Source organism: Delphinapterus leucas, chromosome 20 (genome assembly GCF_059928025.1).
Source record: "Delphinapterus leucas isolate spDelLeu-1000000601 "Yukka" chromosome 20, BTC_Dleu_Yukka2, whole genome shotgun sequence".
NCBI lineage: Eukaryota > Metazoa > Chordata > Mammalia > Artiodactyla > Monodontidae > Delphinapterus > Delphinapterus leucas.
In genome coordinates, this window is record NC_143148.1 from 3,418,349 (window position 1) to 3,445,829 (window position 27,481).

The 27,481-nt window shown below is 41.8% G+C and overlaps 1 protein-coding gene across 1 annotated transcript; it reads right to left on the minus strand.

Annotated features, from left to right (window-relative positions):
- Positions 1–210: 210 nt before the first annotated feature.
- Positions 211–26,332, minus strand: NLRP9 (NLR family pyrin domain containing 9). The gene is made up of 9 exons (XM_089902523.1): positions 26,044–26,332; positions 21,926–23,489; positions 18,644–18,805; positions 9,236–9,403; positions 6,893–7,063; positions 4,460–4,630; positions 2,504–2,674; positions 1,926–2,096; positions 211–805 (listed from the first exon to the last, which is right to left on the minus strand). The coding sequence occupies exons 1-9, from the start codon at positions 26,321–26,323 to the stop codon at positions 673–675; spliced, it is 2,991 nt and encodes a 996-aa protein (XP_089758649.1). The 5' UTR covers positions 26,324–26,332; the 3' UTR covers positions 211–672.
- Positions 26,333–27,481: the final 1,149 nt, after the last annotated feature.

Genomic DNA, 27,481 nt, shown 5'->3' on the forward strand with positions numbered 1-27,481 from the left:
AGGGCCAGTAAGGCATTAATAATTATTGTAGAGGCAACAGAGAATTAGGCAATGTTTCATGATGACAGTGAGGTATTAATGTGTATTTGAAAAAGAAAACATTGAATTAAACTGTGTAGATACATTTGAAAAATACCGAATTTTTTTAAAAATGGAGTAGCATATGCTAAAGGATAAGTAGCGATCTGGAAATATACCTTTTTACTAAACCAGAAAACTGATGAAAAGTAAATTTGAACAAACTAAAAATGAAAGGTCCTGTTGGGATGTTAGATGTAGTGAATAAATTCTAAAATCTACAGATACATTCTAGCAGCAGTTCTGTCAGAAGTGTCAGAGGATTGTGGTTCCTTCAAATCCAAGTTCCTACATCCCAAGACATCCGGTAAGAAAATAAAGCCATGCTTTCCCAGGTGTTTACCCATTTAATGTATTTGTTCTTCTAAACATTGTGAGGCAGGATGGGAACTTTAAAGATGGGGCATAGAGGACTTAGGCACAGACAGCACATCCCACAATCATATTGCTAGAATACTGTGAAGGAAGAGCTCTGAAATTACAGTCCCCACTGCCCTGGCGAACAATTTACAGGAGAGGGTGTGTCAGGAGGAGAAACGCCCATTGCGACCAAGGGGAAGCCTTTGTGAGAAGATTGCTTCAGGACCTTCCCTGTCAGCCAAGCACACCCCTGATCCTGTGCTCGTAATCAATCCAGAGACTGTGTGAAATGGTCAGCTGGGGGTTCGTCTCTTCTACCTCTGTCAGCAGCATCTGAATTTCCTCATCATAGGAAGATTTATTCAGGCTGGGAAAATACAAAAAAAAAAAAAAAAAAAGTTTTCTTGACTTGACCCATGATGGTTGGCCTCTCTACACCCCAGTGGCTACTTCCTCTCCACTCTTTCCTAGAAATGGCTGGGAGAGTTGTACTGACTGTGCAAAGAATGCACGAAACTTTCCTAGAGACTAGGAGAGTGAGGAGGAGGGATGTGAACCATTTTGTTTATCCTCTGCAGGTCATCGGGGTCGGGGCAAACGGAAGGCATTCACATATTCATTCTACACACATCAACTACACACACTCTAAATGCAAACATAATGTTCCAAACAATATTAACTGCTACTCTTGAGGAAATGTACTTCTGGGTCAAGACTCCGCTCAGTCCTTTACGGAACCCCTTCCAGCTCTGAGTTGGGGTCACGTCTCTGCGGGCAAGGTAAGTAGGAGATGGTGTTTACAGGAAAGCAGTCATTCTTGCCTGGGGGTGATTTTGCCTCTCGGGGGACATTTGACAATGCCAGGAGCCTTTAAAAATTTTTCAGGGAATAGATGTGATAGGCATTCTTTTTAAAAGTTAGTTAATTAAAATTTCATTGAGATATAATTGACATACAACATTGTGTTAGGTTAAGGTGTGCAATGCATTGGTTTGATATGTTTACATATTGCAAAATGATTACCACCACAGCGTTAACTAACACCGTTACCTAACACCTCTATCATATTGCACAATCTCTCTCTTTTGATTGAACAATTAAAATCTTGTCTCTCAGCAATTTTGAAGTTTTTTGTTTTGTTTTGTTTTGTTTTTATTGGCCACGTGGCTTGCAGGATCTCGGTTCCCCAACCAGGGATTGAACCAGGGCCACAGCAGCGAAAACGCAGAGTCCTAACCACTAGACCACCAGGGAAGTCCCTGAAGTTTCCATTTTTGATCATCATGACTGGAGGGAGGTGTCCCGGGGAATGGAACATGTGGGCAGCGACCAGAGATGCTACACAACCTCCTGTGATGCTCAGGACAGCTCCGCAGAGCAAAGAAATCTCCAGCCCAAATGTGAACCATGCCCATGCGGGGCAAACCCATGGCAGTGTAACCTCCCTCTGAGGTCACTCACCACCAGGGGAAGCAGTGTCCACTCACCCAAGCGTCTGCAGGCCACATTCCAGACTGCTCAAGGCTTCACGCAGCACCACCGCCCCATCACGGTCCATGCTAATCCATTCCAAGTTCATGCACCTCAGTGATTTGCAGAGAGTGAAAGCCAAGGCCAGGTCCTCACAACAGGCAGAGGTAAGCTCACACATCTCCAACCTGCATGGGGAAACACCACCTCGAAATGCGGATTCCACGCCTCCGAGAGGAGACTTTACAATCTAGACACGTCCTCCTCCACTGGGGCACATGGGGCAGTGTCTGGAGACATCTGACACACACGAGGAGTGCTACTAGCATCTCATGGGTGGAGAGAGGCCAGAGATGCAGCTAAACATCCCACAATGCACAGAACAGCCCGCTTCCCCACACAGCAAAGAACCACCCAGTCCCAGATATCAGCCGTGCCAGGCGTGAGCAAACCCTGGTTTCACGGCCGGCATTTTACTTATCAGATTGTTCCAGACACACTTGTTTTCAAACATGCTTCCCCTTCATCCCTTTAATCCTCTAGCTTTTCCTCTTCTTGAAGTAGGTAAGCTTTCCCAACATCAGTGGACACTCACCCAAGAGTCTCTAATTTACACTTAGGATGCTTCAAAGCTTCACATAACTGTTTGACACCAGCATCATATATCTTATTGTTCCCTAGTTTCAGGGTTTTTAGTTTCTCACTGTGAATAAGAACAGCAGCGAGGTCCACACAGCAAACAGAAGTGAAGCAACAGCCCATCAACCTGGAGAAAAAAATAATACACAAAATTCTCCTATACACACAAATATATACAATCATGAGGTCCATATACACAAATATATACGATCATGAGGTCCACATACACAAATATATACGACCATGAGGTCCAATCTGGAATGGCTTCACTTATGTTCACTTATTCCTGTAAAGGTAGAAATACTCAAGTACTCCTAAGATGATGATGATGGTAGAGATGAAACAACGTCTCCGCTTCTCCACTTTCTTCACTCTGCCCTGGGCTCCCTGCAGTTCTCTGTGCTGCCTGGTCTCTCCCCCCGGGGCCTCTGCTCTTGCTGCCTCTCATACTCTTGGTCCAAATACCAGCGGGGCTGCCCCCTTACTCCCTCCAAGTCTCTGTACAAATGTCACCACGCTGAGGACTTCACTGAGTATTTCATATTATATCTCCCATGTTATCTCCTGCCCCCAAGCTCATGACGTAGAGCTTCCATATGACCCAGCAATCTCACTCCTGGGCTTATATCTGGCGAAAACCATAGCTCAAAAAGATGAGTGCAACCCTATGTTCATTGCAGCAACATGGATGGACCTAGAGATAGTCCTACTGAGCGAAGTAAGTCAGACAGAGAAAGACAAATAGCATATGATATCGCTTATATGCGGAATCTAAAAAAAGGGTATAAATGAACTTACCTACAAAACAGAAATAGGGTTACAGTTGTAGAAAACAAATATATGGGTACCAGGGGGAAAAGAGGGGTGAGGGATAAATTGGGAGATTGGGATTGACATATACACACTACTATATATAAAATAGATAACTAATAAGGACCTACTGTCTAGCATAGGACCTCTACTCAATACTCTGCAGTGACCTCTGTGGGCACAGAACATAAAAAAGAGTGGATATATGTATATGTGTCACGGATTCACTTTGCTGTACAGCACAAACTAGCACAACATTGTAAATCAACTCTACTCCAATAAAAATTAATTTGGAATAGTCAATAGTGCTGATTGAGAAACCATGATAGATGCAGATATGCACACATACTGGCAACTTCACACTCACAGGTGTGTGCGTGCACGTGTGTGTATGTGTATCTATGCGTGTGCATGCCACTCCGTGGAAACAGGGATGACAAAGGGTTTCATTTACCGATTTACCTTATCTGCCCGGTAAAAGGAACGACTGATCCTCATGCTGTACCTGTTCACTGTGTGCTTCGATGGGCCAGCCAGTGATAATAGTACTTTATGTGCATTATTCCCAGTGGTCGCCTCCATCTTTTTTTTTTAATTGAGGTATAGCTGTTTTACAGTGTTAGTTTTTACTGTACAGAGAAGTGGAGTTCCCTGTGCTATACAGCAGGTTCTCATCAGTTATCTATTTTATACATAGTAGTGTATATATGTCAATCCCGATCTCCCAGTTCATCCCACCACCCCACCTCCATCTTTTGAGGTGAGAAATATAATTATCCTCATGTTACACTTGGGGAGAGGTGAGGCACCCTCACAAGTTCACACAGCTAGTTTAGGGCACTTGGGACTCCATTTCCGGTCTTTCCAAGGACAGAGACCCAACTCCAGAGTAGCAGACCCTACCGAGTCCTGACAAGCCCTATAGTCAAGACACACACCCATCAGCGAGCCCCAGAAATATCACGCGGGGTAAACATGTAGCCTAGTTTTTTTTTTTTTCTTCAGCAGACTCCATGCTTTTCCCCCCTTCCTGTTTCCTTCCCAGGATGCCAACAGCCAAAAAGGAAACGCTGACATTCAAGCAAATCACAGCCAGACCTACCACAACTCCTCTAGGTTGCAGTTCGGGTGCTTCAGTGATTCACATAGCGTTATCACTCCATCATCTTCCAGGAAATTTAACCCCAGATCGAGAAAAGACAAGGATTTGTTGCACAGAAGGACTTGGGAGATGTAGTCGCAGGCTACAGAGGTGAGGCAACAGTACGTCAATCTGCAAAGACACACATACTTCATCCGTCAACCTACTTAAGCTCTATAAGGTAATATTTTCATGAAACTCCATGTAAAAACTTTCTTGTACTTCGTGGTCACTTAGAAAAACAGGAGGATTAAAATGTGCAGCAGGTGTGGAAATACAGAAGGATGTGGACTACAGGGTCCCAAACTGGGGAACGGAATCTCGGATCCCAGTTCCAAGTCAGATCACCACCAGCTGGATGAACTTGGACAAAATCATCCCTTCTCTGTGACACAGTGTGCTTATTATTTATAATAGCTGGACAACGTCCTATTTCACATTCTTCTTTTAAAATGTTATTGAAAAAAATTTGTGGTTATGAGTTCTTGTCTACTCACTACTGGGAATTTAGAAAATAGAGGGAAGCATATGATACAAGTTGCAACCGGGCAGATCAAGACTGAATGTGACCTCTGAACATAGTTGGTTTCGCTGACATTTCATGTGGAATTCTACACTTCTAACTATCACACACAAGCCAGATACCTGGGACTCCACAGCAGATGGTCACATGGCAAATAACAGGTGGAAAGGATCAGGAACCCACCTTGGGTGGGGCAGGCATGGTCCAGTTCACCTCACTCCCCCAGCTCCCCCATCCACCCACCAACTCCCGTTACCTCCCTGGCCCCTTCAGGGGCATCTCAGAATGTCACCTTTGGCAGGAAGAATACTCAAGTCTTTGATTAGCAAACACTACTCACTCATGGTGGGGTTTCCCTTTCAGTTTTTGAATTTTTGAAATCAGACAATAAGCAACTGATTCATACTTTTTTTGATGAAATATGCTTTCTCTAACATATAAAAAAATTAAGACTTTAATGGTTGCATAATATAATCTCTGATGGGTCCATGACCCTACAATTATACATTCCCTGAATCTCTGCATTTGTATTTTTATGCTTTCTGCCATTTTAAGTTATACAGAATTAACACCTTGCATCAAAAATTTTTGGAAGTTCTGAGGTTTATTATTAAATAGACTTTTCATTTGTTTCTTGATTTATTAGCCAACCTACTTTGCAAAAAAAACTTAGTGCTTTCAATCAGACTATAAATTTGCCCATTTTGCAGAATTCTGGCCAAGTGGAATATATTTTTTAAATTTGTGCTTTTGTTTAAAAGGGTATTAAACATTTAAATATTAAAAAATTAACTACTAAAAATAGGTTGAACATTAGGGGATTGGGGTAAGGGCTATAAGAGAATTTTTGTGCTATTTTTCCAACTTTTCTGCAAGTCTAGTTTTTATTTTGAAACTAGTTCAAAATAAAGTTTAAAAAATAGGTTGAACATTTTTTTCTTTTAAAATTACTAGTGACTTTCTTGCGTCTCTAGTAGTCTTTCAATTTTAAGGAATAAAGATTCAAGTTTAAAAACAAAAAAAAATGTTAAATGATGTATTTTGAAGAACTCTTAGATAAGTTAAGCCTGGTTAAGTGACCAGTTATTGAATACACTTTAATTCTACTTATTGTATGATATCACACAGGATTTAATAGCCAAATCCTTTCATCTTCCAATATGTCATTTCTTTTGTACCTCTAAAGATTTTTTGGTCTAATCTTTATAGTGCAGAGTTTGTTCCTTATTTTTTTAATAGTTTGGTTTTAATGTTTAATGTTCCTGGACCTTATTTTAGTTTGGATTTTCTCTTACAGTCTAAAAAGTCATCTGAGTAATAATATTCTCACCTTCTACGGTAAGTACCACTTTGGGTGGGTATGTAATACATAGGTCTGTATACACAAACACACCTGTGCATGCACATACACACAAAGAAAAGTTTTGTTTCTAGACAAAACTAGACAAAACTAGACAAAACTAGAAAACTCTTTCTCTTGCCCCTAACAAGGAAGCAGTTTGTTTTATGTCTTAGCAACAAGAAAGAAGTGGAGACATTGTTCCCAGCGATAACCTAGAACCTATGCAACCCCACACCGGCAAGTAATCAAATGAATTCCTTTTTCTTCATTATTTATACTGTCCCTCTCCCCAGCCCCCAGTACACCTACAGAGACATCATCCTTCTTCATGATAACCAAGATTTATTGGGCTCCAAATTAGATGCCAGGCATCTAAGGGCTAGTCTTACATCTCTTGAATTCAACCTCATGGCTCCTCTGTGGGGCAAATATTTGCATCTGCTCCATTTTGCTGGACCGTTTAGGGTCCAGGGGCATGCTCTGCCGTCCGCCCCCTCCCCCAGGCCTCCCCTCCCCCACGCTGACTCACAGCAGTGCCTCCAGGGCACAGGCTGGATCCTTCAGGGCGTCACACAACACCCTCACTCCTTCGTCCTTCAGGGGATTATCTACCAAGGAGAGAAGCTTCAGCTTCTTGTTATGGACGAGAACAGAGGCGATGTCTTCGCAGGCTTCGTCCGTGATGTCACATTTTCCCAACCTACACGAGAGACACGTGTGGTGGAATGGTGTATGCACAACCGACCCTGGACCACATCCTGGCTCCTAATCCCGCACCTGCCAGTTCCAGACTTTGTAAAAGCACAGATGTAATTATATGACTTTCCTCACGAATCCCTTATTGCTTTAGGAAAGCAGGAAGTTAGGAAAACGTCTGAGCCCGTGCTTCTCAACACTGCCGTGGACAGCCGTCCACAGCAAAGAATGATCTGGACCTCAATAAGTCTGATTATCTGATTATTTGTCATCAGTAGTTATAAGGTTGAGAAACCCTGGTCTGAGCCTTAATGCAGCTTAAAAGAACATCTCACGGGCTAGAGCAGGTTTCTCAACCTCAGCACTGTTGACACGGTGGGCTAGATCATTCCTTACTGTGGGGGCTTCCTGTGTGTTGTAGGATGTTGAACAGCATCCCTGACCTCTACCCACCAGATGCCTAGAGCATCCTTCCCATGTAATCATGACCATCAAAACTGTCTCCACAATTAACAAACGCTAGTGACCTAATCATTTAGAACAACCTCCTCCCTAAAGTGCTTTTTCCATTAGCTCACCCCTCTTCTGTTTGAGTGAGTTCAACTTTCTTTCCTATTGCCATAGTCTTAACTCCTTCCTACTGCAAAATCTTTTTTTTAATTAAAAAAAATTTTTTTTGATGTGGACCATCTTTAAAGTCTTTATTGAATCTGTTACAATATTGCCCCTATTTTTTAATGTTTTTTTTTTTTTGGCTTTTTGGAGCAAGGCATGTGGGATCTTAGTTCCCCGACTAGGGATCGAACCCACACCCCCCGCATTGGAAGGTGAAGTCTCAACCACCGGACCACCAGGGAAGTCCCGCGATCATCTTAAATGAAATCTTCCTTGCTATGAAAAAAAAACGTCTCGGGCTTCCCTGGTGGCGCAGTGGTTGAGAGTCCGCCTGCCGATGCAGGGGGCGCGGGTTCGTGCCCCGGTCCGGGAGGATCCCACGTGCCGCGGAACGGTTGGGCCCGTGAGCCATGGCCGCTGAGCCTGCGCATCTGGAGCCTGTGCTCCGCAGAGGGAGAGGCCACACCAGTGAGAGGCCCGCGTACCAAAAAAAAAAAGAAAAAAAGTCTCTAGGTATGGACACCTCCTAACAGAGGATGAAACAATCTATTGAGAATTATTGGGCTGGAGAGAACCTGATTTTGAGGACTTCCCACTCCCAAAATACCAAACTGAAGGCAAGAGCACAGTCGGTCTGCCCCAAAGAAGCAACGATTCTACCTATAAGCTGTGTACAACTGACTCCTGGTTTCCTAGATCTGCTACCCAAGTCTTATGCTACCATAACAAAATGAAACGCTCTATGCCAATGGCATAATGTGAAACAGGGCCAATACTAAGGAATTCTGTAAGCTCCCCCTGAGTAGAGAGAGCTAGTGTAGAAGAAAAGAATTGTTATGATACGGAAACAGCTAGAATGATAGATAGGGTCAACAGCAAGCCTGTATGTTCAAACCACTCTTCTTCATGGACCCTGTCTCTCCTGATGAATCTTGACAGGTGAAATTAACCAAGTGTATGTGATTATCTATCATATTACTGGTGGAGAGAAGAGTGTATTCTCTTGGTCGGTTTAATGAGTTGTTTTTGTTTATTGCTACTTCTATTACTCCCTTTTGTTCTTCCTGCTGAAAAACGGATTGAGCTTGTTTAAGAAATCACCCAGTGATGCTAAGGGCATCCCAGGTCATTTTCAAGATGAAGAAATGACTTTGGGCAAATCACTTTCCCTCCAGCCTCAACGTTATCATCTGGCAGATTACAAGATCACACTTGTGATCATCCATAAGCCTTCTCATTTTAAGTTTCTCTATCTTCAGGAAAAAGAAATTGCAGTTATGGTTTTGGTATGGTCGGTTGAGAGCAGAGGCAAGGAGAATCAGATAAGGTGTCCATGAGAAGTAATTCAAGTGAGTACCAGAGAAAGGAAAGACGGGACAGACCTGAGAGGAAGCCTTGCCCTTTAGAATCCATCCATCCTCATCTTACTAGGAGGTCTACCGATACTGAGATGGAAGTGGTGAAATAAGTAAGAGACAAAGACACGAAAGAAAATGGGCATATTCGAACTGCAAAGTTCACACTGGAAAAAAAATATATCGTGGACAACCCCGAGACTTACAGCAGTGCTTCTATGTTACACACTGGGTGTTTCAGCGTCTCACACAGCTGCCTGACGTCCATATAGGAGAGGCCAGTGCCATAGAGGTTCAGGTATTTCAAATGAGGGTTATGAAGAATGGCCTTAAAGAAGTATAGGCTATTTGCAAGGTTCGAAGCAAAGTTATACCTGCAAGAGACGAGGAAATACGGTAACTCATGCAATGAAGTCCAAGCACAGAGCAAAATACCTGTTGCACAGTTCTTCCTACTTCCCATGCTTAGGCTCCCAAAATTTTTTGGGGGGTATCTGGTTACTGCTGCCTATAAATTCTCTCTGGGATCTTCAGACGCCAGATGAGATGGCGCCTGTTTCTGCGAAGTCCTTCCACTTCTGAATACTACCACAGATATTACAAGGGAAGAGAATCAAACTTACCCCATATTAACCTCTAAGCACCATGAGGGGAGAAATACCATGTGTGTACCTCCTTGCATCCCAGGCCTGGCTCGGTGCTTCCCATCCAATAGAGACACACATATTCAAATTACTGTGTGCCAAGCCAGACTCTTCCCCAAGGAAAGGCTCCACTCCTGTTTAAAAACTGAGGTTGTTTTTAAAAGGAGACAATTTTTAAAAGCTAAAATAAAAAATAAAATAAATTAAAAGGAGGCAATATATTGGGTCGGCCAAAAAGTTTGCTTGGGTTTTCTGTAAGATGTCCATCAACAGAGGAATGGATAAAGAAGATGTGGTACATATATACAATGGGATATTCCTCAGCCATAAAAAGGAACAAAAGGGCTTCCCTGGTGGCGCAGTGGTTGAGAGTCCGCCTGCCGATGCAGGGGACACGGGTTCGTGCCCCGGTCCAGGAAGATCCCACATGCCGCGGAGCGGCTGGGCCCGTGAGCCATGGCCACTGAGCCTGTGCGTCCGGAGCCTGTGCTCCGCAATGGGAGAGGCCACAACAGTGAGAGGCCCGCATAACGCAAAAAAAAAAAAAAAAGAAAAAGGAACAAAATAGGGGACTTCCCTGGTGGCGCAGTGGTTAAGAATCCACCTGCCAATGCAGGAGACACGAGTTCGAGCCCTGGTCCGGGAAGATCCCACATGCCGCAGAGCAACTAAGCCAGGGCAACACAACTACTGAGCCTGTGCACCACAACTGCTGAAGCCCACTTGCCTAGAGCCTGTGCTCCACAACAAGAGAAGCCACCACAATGAGAAGCCCACACACCGCAAAGAAGAGTAGCTCCCGCTCGCCACAACTAGAGACAGCCCATGCGCAACAACGAAGACCCAACGCAGCCATAAATAAATTTTTTAAAAGAAAAGGAACAAAATAGTGCCAGTTGCAGAGATGTGGACAGACCTAGAGACTGTCATACAGAGTGAAGTCAGTCAGAGAGCGAAAAACAAATATTGTATAATATCGCTTATATGTGGAATCTAGAAAGATGGTACAGATTAACCTATTTGCAAAGCAGAAATAGAGACAGAGATGTAGAGAACAAACATGGTTACCAAGGGGGGAAGTGGGGGTGGGATGAATTGGGAGATTGGGATTGACAAATATACACTAATATGTATAAAATAGACAAAGCAGAAATAGAGACAGAGATGTAGAGAACAAACATGGTTACCAAGGGGGGCAGTGGGGGTGGGATGAATTGGGAGATTGGGATTGACAAATATACACTAATATGTATAAAATAGATAACTAATAAGAACCTGCTGTATAGCACAGGGAACTCTACTCAGTGCTCTGTGATGAGCTAAATGGGAAAGAAATCCGAAAAAGAGGGGATATATGTACACGTATAGCTGATTCACTTTGCTGTGTGGTAGAAACTAACACAACATTGTAAAGCAACTATACTCCAATACAAATTTAAAAAAATAAATAAATAGAATTACTAGTAGCTAAAAATAGAAAGTAACAACTTGGGTTGAATTTATATTGAACATATGATCTACTATTGAAATTCGTACTGGAATAAAATTTCTGAGTTTAAAAAAAACAGATTTCTTTTTAAAGGAGACAATTTTTAAAAGCTAAAATAAAAAATAAAATAAATACAAAGGAGACAATATATTGGGTCAGCCAAAAAGTTCGTTCAGGTTTTCTGTAAGATGTTACGGGAACACCCAAACGAAATTTTTAACCAACCCAATATGTCATGATTCAAGACTCAGGCTCCTGAGATAGAGAAAACCACATTAGAATACTTGCTTTTCTCCTGGATATTTTGCAAGTTTGGGCAAATTAACTTAATGGTGGAGTTTCTTCATGAAACAAGTGGATAGGGTCATGATGGTTAATAAATCATGATTTATTATAGTTCCTGGAACATGACCAGGCTTTGATTTTTTAGGTTTTTTTTTAAAGATTTTTTTTTGGATGTGGATCATTTTTTTCATTATCTTTTATTTGCACTTACTTTATTGATTTACTTATATATTTTTTCACCCATTTAATAGGTTGTTTATTATTATTATTTTAACATCTTTATTGAAGTATAATTGCTTTACAATGGTGTGTCAGTTTCTGCTTTATAACAAAGTGAATCAGTTATATATAAACCTATGTTCCCATATCTCTTCCCTCTTGCATCTCCCTCCCTCCCACCCTCCCTATCCCACATTTGTTACAGTATTCCTTCTTCTTCATGTTTTGGTTTTTTGGCCGTGAGGCATGTGGGATCTTAGCTCCCTGACCAGGGCTCGAACCTGCACCCGCACCCCTGCACTGGAAGAAGTCTTAACCCCTGGACTGCCAGGGAAGTCCCAGGTTTTGATTTTTTTAATAACATATTAAATGTATAATATATATATATACTTCTTATAAATTTATATATGATTTATAAATACATGCCACACAGCGTGGCTCTCGGTGTCATGACTTAAGTGTACCCTGACTTCTCCCCTCCTAATCGACTTTGAGAAATAACAAAGTAAATATTCTGCCATGTTCAAGCACTAAAATGTGAATTATGCATTGGCCAGAAATAAAAGACAGATGTGAGAGACACAACAGCCTGGAAGACTTGTGGGAATTCCTGGCAGAGTGATGCCCTAAACGTATGAGCAATACCCAAGGCACTTCCTGCCCAGAGATGGATGCAGCCCAGGACAGCAGGGTGGGACTTGTAGGGATTTGAGGGAGGGGGTTAGTACTGTCAGGATAAGACAGGCTGGCCCAGCGAGCAAGGAGAAGTGCTACCATGGAAAGACAGGGAAGGCCCTTGATATGCCGGCGACACCTGTGAGAAATGGGGGCGTCAGCAGGTCCTTTGAGCCACCTTGCCACTGAACACACGGTGATTCACAGGCCGGGCAGCTGCAGTGGACTCCAACACCAGGCCGGCAGTAAGCGTTGAGTCAGCAGACAAACGGTGGGAAAACAATCACAAGGGTGAACATCTAATCAATAATTGTCACCATCTACATCATCAGTGCAGATCAGCAACCTCTTGGAAAGGAGACAGACTAAAATGGAAGTGTTGACAGTAACGCAGTTTGCTGGGGTTTTTTTACTTTCCTTAGAGTTAAGGAAACAGAGCAAAAAGAGGGGTAAGAAGGGGAGGGATAAATGGGAAGATTGGAACTGACACACACACACTACCTGTGTATAAAACAAATAACTAACAAGGACCTACCGTCTAGCACAGGGAACTCTACTCAATACTCTGCAATGGCCTATATGGGAAAAGAATCTAAAAAAAAAGTGGATATATGTATGTGTATAACTGATTCACTTTGCTGTACACCTGAAACTAATACAACACTGTAAATCAACTATATGCCAATAAAAATTAAAAAAAAAAAAGCAAGAAGAGCAGAATCTCAACCATCAGCAACTTATAATGTTGGTGAACTAAGAACCATGCATCCTTGGAGCCAGGCTGATGGGTTCAACTCCTGGCTCCACCTCTTGCCATCTGTGTGACCTTGGGCATGTTTCTGAATCCTCCCAGGTGGTGGTTTTCTAGTGTGTACCAGGAGGTACTGAGACTGACCACCTCATTAAGTAATTAAAGGCATATAATGAGCTAATACTGTGAAATACCTGTAATAGTTGCTGGACATGGTGAGTGCTATAGTGAGAGCTAAGTGGACATTCAATCTCTTTGCCTGAGATTTAAAGAGCTCTTATTTTGATGGAGTAAGTGAATCAATGGTTAGTGTAAAAACCTGACACAATGAATAATCACTGATATAAAAATATTTTATAAGCTTGCTAATCTTTTCTTCACATTCTGTGTCCTAACTCTATAAAAATCTTAAGTTTATCTTGTTGATGTTAAAAGGGATGGTTTCAAGTTTTACCTCCCCACTGTAACAGAGAGAAGCAATCCTGATCGTTTTCCTAAACTTAAACACAAGCCTTCCCCCAAATTATTTTCTTTATTAATCATTTGTCAGTTCCAAGATTGAAAGGGCCCCAGTGAGAGCCAGTAAAATTAGGTTAAACAAAATTCCCACAGGGATCCATAATATTGAAATTTGTAGACTATTAGGGATAAAGAAGAAACCTAAGCACTACCAAAACCGAGGATTTCTTTCAGAAGATGATCTATAACTGAAGAATGGAAATGATCAATCTCTACATGTGAGTGAAATAATTCAGAGAAGGACACCATATGATCTCACTTCTATATGGGATCTTAGAAAAACACTAAACATAAATATTTGGTGGTTGCCAGAGATTGTGGGTTGGGAGGATGAAATGGTAGAAAGTGGTCAAAAGTTATAAACTTCCAGTTATAAGATAAATAAGTCCTGGGGGTCTAATGGTGACTGTTGTTAACAACACTGTATTATATATTTGAAAGTTCCTAAGAGAGTAGATCTTAAAAGTTCTCATCCCAAGAAAAAAAATTGTAACTACATATGTAGGGCAATACATGTTAACTAAATAAACTTCTTGTGGTGATCACTGTAATATATACATGTATCAAATCATCACATTGTACCCCTAAAATGAATACAATGTTCTATGTCAATTACCCCTAAAATGAATACAATGTTCTATGTCAATTACACCTAAAAATGAATACAATGTTCTATGTCAATTACACCTACTATGAATACAATGTTCTATGTCAATTACACCTAAAATGAATACAATTCTATGTCAATTACCCCTAAAATGAATACAATGTTCTATGTCAATTACACCTTGATAAAAACTGGGGAAAAATCTACATCTGCAAAGCTGAATTTAAGGAAATTCCCTGGTGGTCCAGTGGTTAGGACTCTGCTTTCACTGACGAGGGCCTGGGTTCTATCCCTGGTTGGGGAACTAAAATCCCACAAGCCACATGGTGTGCCCCCCCCCCAAAAATTGTTTTTTTAAAAAAGCTGATAGTGGGAAGCAGCTGCATTGCACGGGGAGATCAGCTTGCTGCTTTGTGACCACCTAGAGGGGTAGGATAGAGAGGGTGGGAGGGAGATGCAAGAGGGAGCGATATGGGGATATATGTATACATATAGCTGATGCACTTTGTTATAGAGCAGAAACCAACACAACATTGTAAAGCAATTATACTCCAATAAAGATGTTCAGAAAAAAAGATGAATTTAAGAAAAAATCAAAGAAACAAGGGGAAAAAGTTTTAATATTCAACATGTATTCTCATCATTAAAGGATACAGTTGCAAGGGAGATGGTTTTAGACTCAAGTTTACTCAAACTTTTGACTCAAATTTGCTCCTGGTAGGGACTCTTGGAAAAGCTCTTGGTATAGTGACATAGGATGAACAATGAATTCAGCTTGGAAACAATGAGTCACAGAAGCAAGAATAAGCTAAGAAATTGGCAAATGTGTCTAAAAGAGGCACACACTTGTTAGTAACCACCTGATACCACATGGTATCTACACGGGAGGTAGATGGTACAAGGTGGGAAGTGGGTAGCAAAAGAATGGCATTTCAAGGGTGCTCCAGGTCAAAGAGCTACTTACTAACTCAAGATCTTCTCACTTCAAAGAGCAATCCTTAACCTCTGCAATCACGCCAAACTACCTGTTCATTCTCTTCACTGGACAAATACTTAAGTTCCAACTAGATGCCAGGTGCTGGGTGTACATAGACACGAATATGACAGTCCAGGACCCAGAACCCAGAGCTTACCTTCTGCTTGGAGGCAATTACGACAGAAGAGTGGCAATTTCATAACTGATACTGAAATCAAACACAGGATGAGGTTCTAGAGTGGCTGGGCTGGGGGGACCGGGCTGCTTAACTGGGGGGAGGGGTGGTCAGGGAAGACATTTGGAAGAGCTTGCTTGGTGAAAGTCTAGGGAAAGACTGACCAGAAAGAAGAGCAGCTGGAACAAACATTCTGAGTCAGGAATGAGCTCAGTCAGGGGTCTGAAAGAAAGTTAAGTTCCGTGGGCCACAGCATATGATAGGGAAGCAGGTGAAGGATAAACCAGAGAGAAGGAAGGGAAAAGCTCAGATTCTGAATATTTTCCTAATGATGGGAAATCATGAAAAAGACTTCAAGGCACAATTTATTATTTAAAAAAATCTCTCCACCTCCTAGAGTAATGAAAATAAAAACAAAAATAAACAAATGGGATCTAATTAAACTTGAAAGCTTTTGCCCAGCAAAGGAAACCATAAACAAAAAGACAACCCTCAGAATGGGAGAAAATATTTGTAAACGAAGCAACCAACAAAGGATTAATCTGCAAAATATACAAATAGCTGTACAGCTCAATATCAAAAAAACAAACCACCCAATCAAAAAATGGGCGGAAGATCTAAATAGACATTTCTCCAAAGAGGGCATACAGATGGCCAAGAAACACATGAAAAGATGCTCAACATCACTAATTATTAGAGAAATGCAAATCAAAACTACAATGAGGAGGCTTCCCTGGTGGAGCAGTGGTTTGAGAGTCTGCCTGCCAGTGCAGGGGACGCGAGTTCGAGCCCTGGTCTGGGAGGATCCCGCATGCCGTGGAACAACTGGGCCCGTGAGCCACAACTGCTGAGCCTGCGCGTCTGGAGCCTGTGCTCCACAACAAGAGAAGCCGTGATGGTGAGAGGCCAGCGCACCGCGATGAAGAGTGGCCCCCGCTCGCCACAGCTGGGGAGGGCCCTCACACGGAAACGAAGACCCAACACAGCCAAAGGCAAATACATAAATAAATAAATTTATAAAAAAAAAAACCTACAACGAGGTATCACCTTACACCAGTCAGAATGGCCATCATCAAAAAATCTACAAACAATAAATGCTGGGGAGGGTGTGGAGAAAAAGGAACCCTCCTACACTGTTGGTGGGAATGTAAATTGGTGCAGCCACTATGGAGAACAGTATGGAGGTTTCTTAAACTAAAAATAGAAATACCGTGTGACCCAGCAATCCCACTACTGGGCATATACCCAGAGAAAACCATAATTCAAAAAGACACGTGCACCCCAATGTTCATTGCAGCACTATTTACAATAGCCAGGTCATAGAAGCAACCTAAATGCTCATCGACAGACAAATGGATAAAGAAGATGAGTTACATATATACAATGGAATATTACTCAGCAATAAAAAAGAACAAAATAATGTCATTTGCAGCAACGTGGATGGACCTAGAGAATATCATACTAAGTGAAGTCAGACAGAGAAAGACAAATATTATATGTGGAATCTTTAAAAAATGAACTTATTTACAAAACAGAAACAGACCCACAGATTTCGAAAACAAACTTATGGTTACCAAAGGGGAAAGGTGGTGGGGGGAGGGATAAATTAGGAGTTTGGGATTAACATATACACACTACTATATATAAAATAGATAACCAACAAGGACCTACTGTATAGCACAGGGAAATCTACTCAGTATTCTGTAATAATCTATATGGGGAAAGAATCTGAAAAAGAATGACTATATGTATAGCTGAATGACTTTGCTGTACACCTGAAACTAACAAAACACTGTGAATCAACTATACTCAAATATAAAATAAAAATTAAATTTAAAAAATTTACATAGAAAAAAAAAAGTATTTCTGTACATAAATGCAGTCTCTCCACTATAGAAACACCTCCTTTCCCTGACTACCTACCTTTAATAAAAAGCATTCTTTTTACCCTAAAAAAAAAAAAAAAAAAAAGTATCAGATGTGGTGCTCCAAGGACAATGGTGCTTCAAGGACAAAGCATGACACTGTCTGAAAAAGTTTCAGCGTTACACCCCCTACTGGACTCTTAATCGCCCTCCCCACCCTGTTGTGATGGTTATGAAATTCCTGAGCCCACCTGGGTGACGCCCACCTGGGCAACAGGACCTGTCCCAAATAAGGAAAGGCATCTGGCCTGCCCCACTCCCACCATATAGAAGGAAGCTATATGTGCCTCGACCAATCAGTAAATGAAATTTTCACCTCGGACCATTCCTTTGTTTCCTGGCTATAGAAACTGATCAACAGCACATGTTTGGGCTCGACTCTCCCAGACTACTGGGAAGTCCACCCACTGTTCTGGTAGCGACACTTCCCTCTAATAAATTCTGTCTTCTTCACATTCTGCCTCGTTCTTTTCCAACCCGCTTTGGACCAGGACATCAGAGAAGGACTGTGAGCTTCTCTGTGCTTCTGGTACATGTTTTGTAAAAGGGTGATGACCAGATTGTTATGAGGGTTAAAAGACAAAGGAGAAAATTAATATTAAGCAACCATCTCTGTGCCAAAGAAGTGTTCTATACACGTTACCTATTCTCTGTGCTATTCTTCTTATTTTTCTCTTTTATGAACTTCAGGCTCTTTTCCCACCTGTCCTCAGCACCCTCCTCCTGCGTTACCTGGGAAACATCTATTCTCAGTCCATCATCATCCAAGCAAACATCACCAACCACCAGGACTGTTCCCTCTTAGGTTCCCCAAGCAAGTTTTATTGTACACGTCACTATAGTTAAAACATTTGTTACAGAGAAACGGAAACGGGGGCCACAGTTCAAACACATCCCTACACCAAAACACACGCAGTCTTGTAACCCAAAGGAAAAACCGATTTCCTCAAAATGCCGATTCTGCTTCTTAAACAAACTTAAGGTTTCTCCAAGTCAGCATGAACTTGCAACTCCCCAGCTAACTGGCTGTGCACAAGTGAGCTGATGCCATGGGAAGGAAGGTATAGTTCTAGGGACCACTCACAGCAGAAAACAAAATGTCCTTTCTCATCCAGGCTTTGTAACCTGAGCTGTAGCTACTGGGAACTGAGCTTCTTGACCACGTTCAGTTTTAAAGTCTCCCTGTTTGTCCACAGTTTGTGTCTCACTCAGTAAAACACTTGAATCAAGAAAAGCACTCAGCATTTTCTTTGGAACACTGGATTGTAGCTTGGGTTTTCAAAAGAAGCCTGAGTAGAAAGAATGACACCCTGCTATTGACTTAAAGAATAGGTGAAGATCCGACTTACACAAACTTCTGGAGTCTACAGACAGGCTGAGCCAGCGTCCTGCAGAGAATCGCCAGGGAGGCCTCGTCGAACTGACAGTTGTCCAAATCTAACATTTGGAAGTTCTCGCTGGCAGTAAATGCGGAGCAGAGATCCCGCCAGAGGGAGAGCTTCTCGATGGTACTACAGGAAGACAAACACCGTGATTCTCCAGTGGCTCAATTCAACTAGTTCCTTAAAAAACTAAGAACAGAGCTAGCATGTGATCCAGCAATCCCACTGCTGGGCATGTATCTGGAGAAAACCATGGTTCAAAAGGACACAGACACAGTTCAAAAGGACACAGTGTTCATTGCAGCAATGTTTACAATAGCCAGGATGTGGAAGCAACCTAGATGTCCATTGACAGATGAACGGATAAAGAAGATGTGGTCCAGGGACTTCCCTGGTGGCCCAGTGGGTAAGAATCTGCACCTCCAATGCAGGGCGCTCAGGTTCGATCCCTGGTCGAGGAACTAGATCCCACATGCATGCCACAACTAAGAGTTTGATGCTGCAACTAAGACTCCACATGCTGCAACTAAGAAGCCCACAGGCCGCAACTAAAGATCCTGCATGCCGCAACTAAACATGCCACAATGAAGATCCCATGTGCCACAACTAAGACCTGGCACAGCCTAAATAAATAAATAAATATTTTTTAAAAAGCTGTTCATATTAAAAAAAAAAAGATATGGTCCATATATACAATGGAATATTACTCAGCCATAAAAAAGAATGAAATAAGACCATTTGCAGCCACATGGACAGACCTAGAGATAATCATACTAAGTGGAGTAAGTCAAAGAAAGACAAATATCGTATGATATCATCTACATGCAGAATCTTTAAAAAATGATACAAATGAACTTATTACAAAACAGAAACAGAAAAAAAAACAGAAACAGACTCAACAGGCTTATAAAACAAACTTATGGTCACCAAAGGGGAAAGGTGGGGAGGGGATAAAGTAGGAGTTTGGGACTGACATATACACACTACTATATATAAAATAGATAACAAATAAGAACCTACTGCATAACACAGGGAATTCTGCTCAATATTCTGTAATAACCTAAATGGGAAAAGAATTTGAAAAAGAATAGATACATGTATATGTATAATTGAATCGCTTTGCTGTACACCTGAAACTAACACACCATTGTTAATCAACTATACTCCAATACAAAATAAATTTTTTTTTAAAAAAAGAATGCAGGGCTTCCCTGATGGCACAGTGGTTGAGAGTCCACCTGCTGATGCAGGGGACATGGATTCGTGCCCCGGTCCGGGAGGATCCCATATGCCGCGGAGCGGCTGGGCCCGTGAGCCATGGCCACTGAGCCTGCGCATCCGGAGCCTGTGCTCCGCAACGGGAGAGGCCACAGCAGTGGGAGGCCCGCGTACCGCAAAAAAATAAAATTAAATAAATAAAATAAATTTTAAAAAGAATGCAGGTAAAAAACCAAAAAAAAGACATATTCAACACAGAAGAACACCATTCCCAGAGGCCCTCAAAGCTGACAGTCACAGTCAAACCTGAACAGGGAGAGAAGCAGTCAGATGCACTGAGTCAACACGCATGGCGGTCAAAGAAGTGAGCCGTGAGGCCAGGGCGGCAAGGATCAAGCCCCATCTGAAACACTTGTGGGTTATGGGACACTGGGCAAGCATTCAACATTATTCTGCCTCTGTTTCCTCCTCTTTGGGGTGACAACACTCAACTGTTATGTGGACAAAGGTTGGTATTTGGTGACCCATCAGCAAACGAGGAACTGTGTCCAAAAACATGACTGTACAGGTAGATGTAAAATAAATAAGTCGCAGGGATGTAAAGACCACAGTTAATAACACCAAATTACATATTTGAAAGCTTCTGAGAGAGTAGATCTCTCTGTCTTGCTGTTCTGCATGACTTTTTTTCAGTTTGTTGAACCACAATCGATTTACAACATGATATGGACGTCAGGTGTACAACAGAGCGCTTTGATATTTTTATAGGTTACACACTATACTATGTTAGGATGAAATATTGACTTCTTCCCTGCATTGTAGATTACATCCGTGTGACTTCTTTATTTCATAATGGCTACTTCATACCTCTTTGTCCCTTTTACCTATTTTGTCCCTCCCCCTCTCCATCCTCCTCTCCCGTTTGTTCTCTGTATCTATACTGTTTCTGTTTTATGTTTGCTCATTTGTTTTGTCTTGAATCGATTCTGCATGTAAGTGAAAAGGTACAGCATTTGTCTTTCTCTCTCTGACTTATTTCACTAAGCTTAATACCCTCCAGATCCATCCATGTTGTCACAAATGACAAGATTTCATTCTTTTTTATGGCTGAGTAATATTCCATATATCTGACAATATCTATAAATATCACATCTTGTTATCCATTCATCTGTTGATGGACACTTAGGTTCCTTCCATAACTTGGCTATTATAAACAAGGCTGCTAGGAACATTGGGGTGTATATAAAAGTCTTCATCACTGGAGAAAAAATTCTGTAACTATGTATGGTGACAGATGTTAACTAGACTTACTATGGTGATCATTCCACAGTATATACAAATATTGAAAATTACGTAGTACACCTGAAACTAATATAATGTTGTATGTTAATTATACTTTTTGTCTCTTTGGCCAGGCCATGCAGCATGTGGGATCTTAGTTCGCCAACCAGGGATCAAACCCATGCCCCTGCAGTGGAAGCGCGGAGTCTTAACCACTGGACTGCCAGGGAATTATACTTTAATTAAAAAAAAAAAAAGACCACGAAAGGGGGTATGTATTTGAGAGCTGAAGTGTGAGCTGGTAGCCTGAGCCTGATGAAAGAATACAAGCTAAAATCAGCAAAGAGAAAAAGACACATGGGCAAAATCCAGAGGAAACTAGGCATAAGCTTCCGAGCGTCCCTTCCCAGTGGATTCACCAGGATATGCTAAAATGCTATGGGAAGGGGAAAAAAGAAGCATAGTCCTGGCAACAATAAAGAATGCTTACCTTTCAACTTGACATTGGCCCTATGAAGACATTTACCCCTGATTATACAGACAGAAATACTTACGAAACAGAGTTCATGGCCACACGGCTAGCAAATGGCAGTACGAGAACTCAAATCAACGTCTTTCTGACTGCAAAAGCCATGTTTTTAAGTACAAAAATACAGTGATTCATGAAATACCCCTTGGGGGTTGGAGCAAGCTAAATATAAATATGGCGTGTGTGTAGGTTAGAGGGAGAGAATTAATAGATGGACTCACTTGGAGATGGATCCAGATTCATCTGAAAAGACATTTTCTATACACAGGTGAAATTTCTGCAAACTTTGGCAATGTTTCAGACAGAATGCAGATACTGTCAGTTCTTCAATGGTACCAATATAAATGTCAATTTCTTTGAAGAAATTCATCACTTGGGTTACAAATTCTTGGTCCTGGGTCTCAAACAAACAATTGAACAATTCCTGAAAACTCACCACGATCTTACTGGGGTCACACTGACTTAAAGTTTCAAGGCTTTGAGTTACTTCCTGCTTTATGTCTGTGGACAGTGGGAAACCAAGAGATGTCTCCAGCATGTTCGTTATTTTTTCAGTTGAAAATGCAAACAGGAATAGCCCCATCCAGGACAAATGGGAGTAGGCTTCGCTCATGGCTGCTGTGACAAACTGGGTCACCTTTCCAATGACTGGGTGAGGACGGTCCTTGGGTCGTTTGAACAGATAGAACAGGGCAGCACAAAATTCTTGGATACACGTGTGGATGAAGGTCAAGCAGTTACCGCTCCTTTGAAGAAGTCTCATGTCCACCCACATCGAGGTGTCGGATTCAGACACCCCATTCCTCCTGAGATCCCCAGGGCAAAACAGAAACGTGCGAGTCCACATTCCCTCTGCAGCCAAGGTACACAGGCTTTGTAGTCGGGTTCTGTTCTGCTTAGGTGGACAGTTCCCACTTGCTGCTTTGAATACGTTTGTCAAGAAGGACACATACAAACAAGTGATGCTTTCGGAGGCAATCTCCAGGTCTTTGCCTTTCTCCAGCTGCCACTTCAAGGAAGTACAAACCAACCAGCAAACAAACGGACTTTTGCACAAGACAAACAGCGGTCTCTTCTCTCTCACAAAATTGAAGGCTCTGGAGGATTTATTCTTCTCACGGAAGTAATGGGAGAAATACAGCTTCCTTTGGCGTTCAGAGAATCCCGGGAGAAATATGCATTTTGTCTGACACAACAAGAAATAATTTTTTTTCATACCCATCTTTCCTAGGGCGATAAGCAGAGAGGATTCTGGGAGCATGTGTTTGTGCAGCAAACTGCTCAGGACAATCTGCGTTGGCCGTTGCTTCTCCCAGTCACCGCACAGGTCAGCGTCAAGCGTCAGGTCAAATTTCAGTTCCTCCAAGCCATCCAGGATGAACAGGATTCTCTCTGGCTGGGAAAAAATGTCTTCGATGGGCTCTGAAGACTCAGGCCAGTCCCTGGAGATGAGCTCCACTAGGCTCGTGTCTGTAATACTGTTCATTTCACTGCCTTTGAGGAAGAAGACAAATGAGAACCTGTCCCTCCACAGGTTTCCCTCCGCCCATTCCAGCATCGCTTTTCTCAAAAGGGTTGTTTTTCCAACTCCTTCAGGACCTTGCAAGATCACAGTGGGTGAGGGATTTCCAGGCTTGTCTGCAGTAAGGTAGACAGCATTCAGTTGTTCATATTCATTCTTTGTGGTTTCTTTGTAGAAATCCTCAGGAACTTCAAGGCAGGTCTCCTTTTCCCATATGTCTCGGAATTTTTTCTTCATGTGGTTTCTATATGGGTTTAGCTTATCTGGGTTAACAGGGACAGAACAGAAGACAATTAAAAAATACACTCCAGGGCTTTCCTGGTGGCGCAGTGGTTAAGAATCCACCTGCCATTGCAGGGGACACGGGTTCAATCCCTGGTCCGGGAAGATCCCACATGCCGCACAGCAACTAAGCCCATGCGCCACAACTACTGAGCCCGCGTGCCACAACTACTGAAGCCCACGCGCCTAGAACCCGTGCTCCACAACAAGAGAAGCCACCGCAATGAGAAGCCCGCACACCGCAATGAAGAGTAGCCCTCGCTCGCCGCGACTAGAGAAAGCCTGCACGCAGCAACGAACACCCAACGCAGCCAAAAATTAAATAAATTTAAATAAATTTTAAAAATAAAATAAACATATGCATGTATGCACATGCTTGGCCATGAAAATAAACAGTAACTCAAAGTCCTTATTAAAAAAATAAAATACACTCCGTCCTTGGGACTCAGAATGACCCCTACAGATTTACTCAGACACACATGCAAAGACTGATGCTTATGCCCACATGGGGCCAGGCTGCTGGACTCAGTATTGTTAAAACCAAAATCTATCCGAATTCATGTCCGTGGAAACACCTGATCAAGATTGGAAGCCCATCTCAGAGCTACAGGCTTCACAAAGTGTGAATACTTGGGGATTACATTTCAAACTAGAAGAGGGGTGCTAGCCCCCCAGTCAAGAATTCATAATCACTACTATTTATTTACCGAGGGCCACCCAGGAATCGGGGCTGAGAAAGTTGTCACTGGTACTTCATCTTCCATCTCTTCAACAACCCATTAAGATTCATTCTATGCCTACTTTACAGAAAAGTGTTGAGAGTTTATGTTACTTGGCTAATTTGGTTAATGAACAGATATTAGGGTCAGGTATTTGTCTCAGTTGTCTGACTTGAAATCATAAAGTCCAGACTATTTCTGTTAAGACCACGCTGATTGCAATTTAATTTCAGAAATGCACCCTTGAACCGTCATTCTTTCAACCTGCCCTTATTATGTACCTTCCATGTTCAAGGCTACGTACTAGGGGAGATGAACAAATTACAAATACAGACAAGGACCATACCCTGCACTGAAGAAATATGAACTACAGTAGGTGAGGCCTTTCTGCATGTCTTCTGAGCAAAGGGCATTGCTAGTTTTGTTTAAGTATGTGTGACTAGGAAAAGAGCCTTGGAAATTAGGGAGCCTTTCTCTCTCTGGGACAGAGGAAGATTTGTTTATAAAAATGGGTGATTTCAGGGAGGGGGAGGGATAAATTAGGAGTTTTGGGTTAACATATACACACTGCTATGTATAAAATAAATACCCAGCAAGGACCTACTGTATAGTAATGGAAACTATACTCAATATTTTGTAATAACCTATAAGAGAAAAGAATACGAAAAGGAATATATATGTGTATGTACATATATATATATATATATATACACACGAATGACTGAATCACTTTACTGTACACCTGAAACTAACATAACATTATATATCAACTATACTTCAATTTAAAAAAATCATAATAAAGCCATGAAAACAGATGAGAGAGAGAATCTGAAGAGCAGAAATATAAAATATATAGAAATGCCAGGAGAGCTTCTATGGTCATGAACTCCAGTTTGAAGTGAAACACTCAAAAATAACTAAGAACATATATAAAGAGAAAACAACTTTAATGGGTGATTTGTCTCATGTTTTGTCACTTTTATTTCCCAGGATTTACAACTCAACTCATCTTATTTTCTGAGGGGAGACAAAATGGTGTATCCACCCAGAGGAGGATATCAAGCAATCAATGAGCCAAAAATAACTGGTTTGGGTCAGCTCTGTCCCTTTTGGAAAAGTCATCTAACATGAGGAGACACCGTTTGACCTGCATCTTTTTCACTTGTAAACCTCAGAGTCGTGGTAAGAATGAAAAGACATTATGCATAAAAAGTTCTTCCTATAGCACCAGGGGCATATGTTCTCTATAATTATTTCCTCATCTTAGGACTCTGCCCAGTCTCTTGTGCAGGTCTGGTCAAAAGGATGTGACCTACATGGGGAAGGAATCTAAAAAAGAGGGGATATGTGTATATATTACTGATTCACTTTGCTGTACAGGAGAAACTAACACAACATTGCAAATCAACTATACTCCAATAAAAAAATGTTTGCATAAATTTTTAAAAAAAAGGATGGACAACAACCATAATGGAATTCCATCTCAGCAGTCCTGGTTGTGCAGACACTAAGTCCCAGGTCATCTCCTGGAATAGCATTGACTCAGCTTGGAACAGAAAAATGGGGAGCAGACACTTAGATGAACGATTTGTCTCAGGACACTACACATCCACAGTCCATCACTGGCCCATGAATGACCGAAGTTGGCTTGCAATTCTTCTACTATCTCCAAGCGTCCTACTGACCTATACATATTCTCAACTGATGGAGGCACGGCCACTAACACAATAACAATGTGACCTTCATTATTAGAAGCTCCCAGTAAACCAACCCTCCCCCAAGGGTCCCTGCGCTGCATCCCTTTCATGACACTTACGTCTGATCTCGTCCCGAGCCTTCGTCCAGAGATCTCCCCGGTTGATCAGTAGAAAGAGACTCAGGGTCACATCCCATGCCAGTTTTCCTGGGTAATGCTTGCTCAACAGCTGTGACAGATTTTCTCGTGAAGCCTTCTTTAGCTCGGTCCATGGGATTGGCTTGAGTTTGAATTTCAGAGATTCTTGCTTGAGCAGCTCCTTAAATTTCCAGAACTCTTCCTTTTTGAGCTCCTCCAGGTACCACAGCAAACCAAAGTCAGAAAAAAAAGATTCAGCCATCTCGTCACAGGATTGTGGAGCCTGGACTTCTCCAGTGGGGCGCAGTGGGGGGAGGATCCTCAAAAACAAGGACTAAGTGATACCTGGGGAAGAATGATGTCATTGTGGAGTTAAATCTCAGCAGTGTAAAGGGGCTTAAAATGATGGATATCATGCATTTCTTGTTTAAAACCTATCTTCCCAGCTTCACTTGGGGAAGGTACCCCATCCTTTCTCAACATTCCGAAATCATGTATGTGAATTCAGTGCTAGCAACTAAAAATGTGGTTTATACTAAATCAAATGTCAGGGAGCATTCTAACTACCTAAAATCATAATAAAGCTTTGAGGTTTATCAGTGTGGCCAGGCCAGGAAAAATTAGGGTATTTCTGACCCTGTGTCCCTACTGTATATTGCGGGCACTTCTGAGAAGAATTGACTATTGACCTTGTGTTCTCATGGGACAGTCTATCTAAAGCTCAAAAGCCCATGTTATACTGAACATTCCTTGAAGGAAAACAGTTTCTGGTCTAGCCTGACTAACTTTTGAAGACTTTAAAAAAAAAAGAAATCAAAAGCCTAAAGATACGTCTTTGGTACATGAAAGTTTTGATGAATCCCTGAAAGATGGAAAACAGAGAGCTGTGCCTGGAAAAATAAATTCAAAATGAGGGCAGGAAAAGACAAATCCAAGGGCACACCAGCTTACATACTGTGGTCCTAGACAGAAAGAAGGAACTCTGAACAGCCATCTCAACGATGGCTCACGGAAGTACGTTTCAAAGAGCGTGGCCAACTCAGCACTCAGTGCAAAGAGAAGTGATGAAAAATGTTAATAGTTCCAGAAATTCCAACATCCATCTCATTGACGTTCCAAACAAACAAAAACAAAAAAAAAACCCAGAGGGAATAGAGGGAAGGAAATAATTCATGGAAGAAAGCTTTCCAGCTTTGAAGAAAAGACTTGCATCTTCAGAATAAAAGACCTTGCCGAGTGTTAAGGAAAATGAAAGATAAAAGATCACGTGATATTTAACTTTCATAATTTCAAAAATAAGGAAAGTCCTGAGTCTAGAGGAGTACTGTCCAATATAATGTGAGCCATGTTTGTAATTTTAAATTTTTGAGTAACCACATTAAAGAATTTAAGCAAACAGGGGAAACTCATTTTAATATTA

Excerpts from the sequence above, each read along its gene's own strand:
- NLRP9 (XM_089902523.1), bottom strand. The coding sequence starts at position 26,323 with ATGGCTGAATCTTTTTTTTCTGACTTTGGTTTGCTGTGGTACCTGGAG. Across the intron at positions 18,806-21,925 it reads GAATCTGGATCCATCTCCAA|TACCATCGAGAAGCTCTCCC; the intron begins GTGAGTCCATCT and ends GTCTTCCTGTAG. Across the intron at positions 2,097-2,503 it reads TGTAAATTAGAGACTCTTGG|GTTGGAGATGTGTGAGCTTA; the intron begins GTGAGTGTCCAC and ends TTCCCCATGCAG.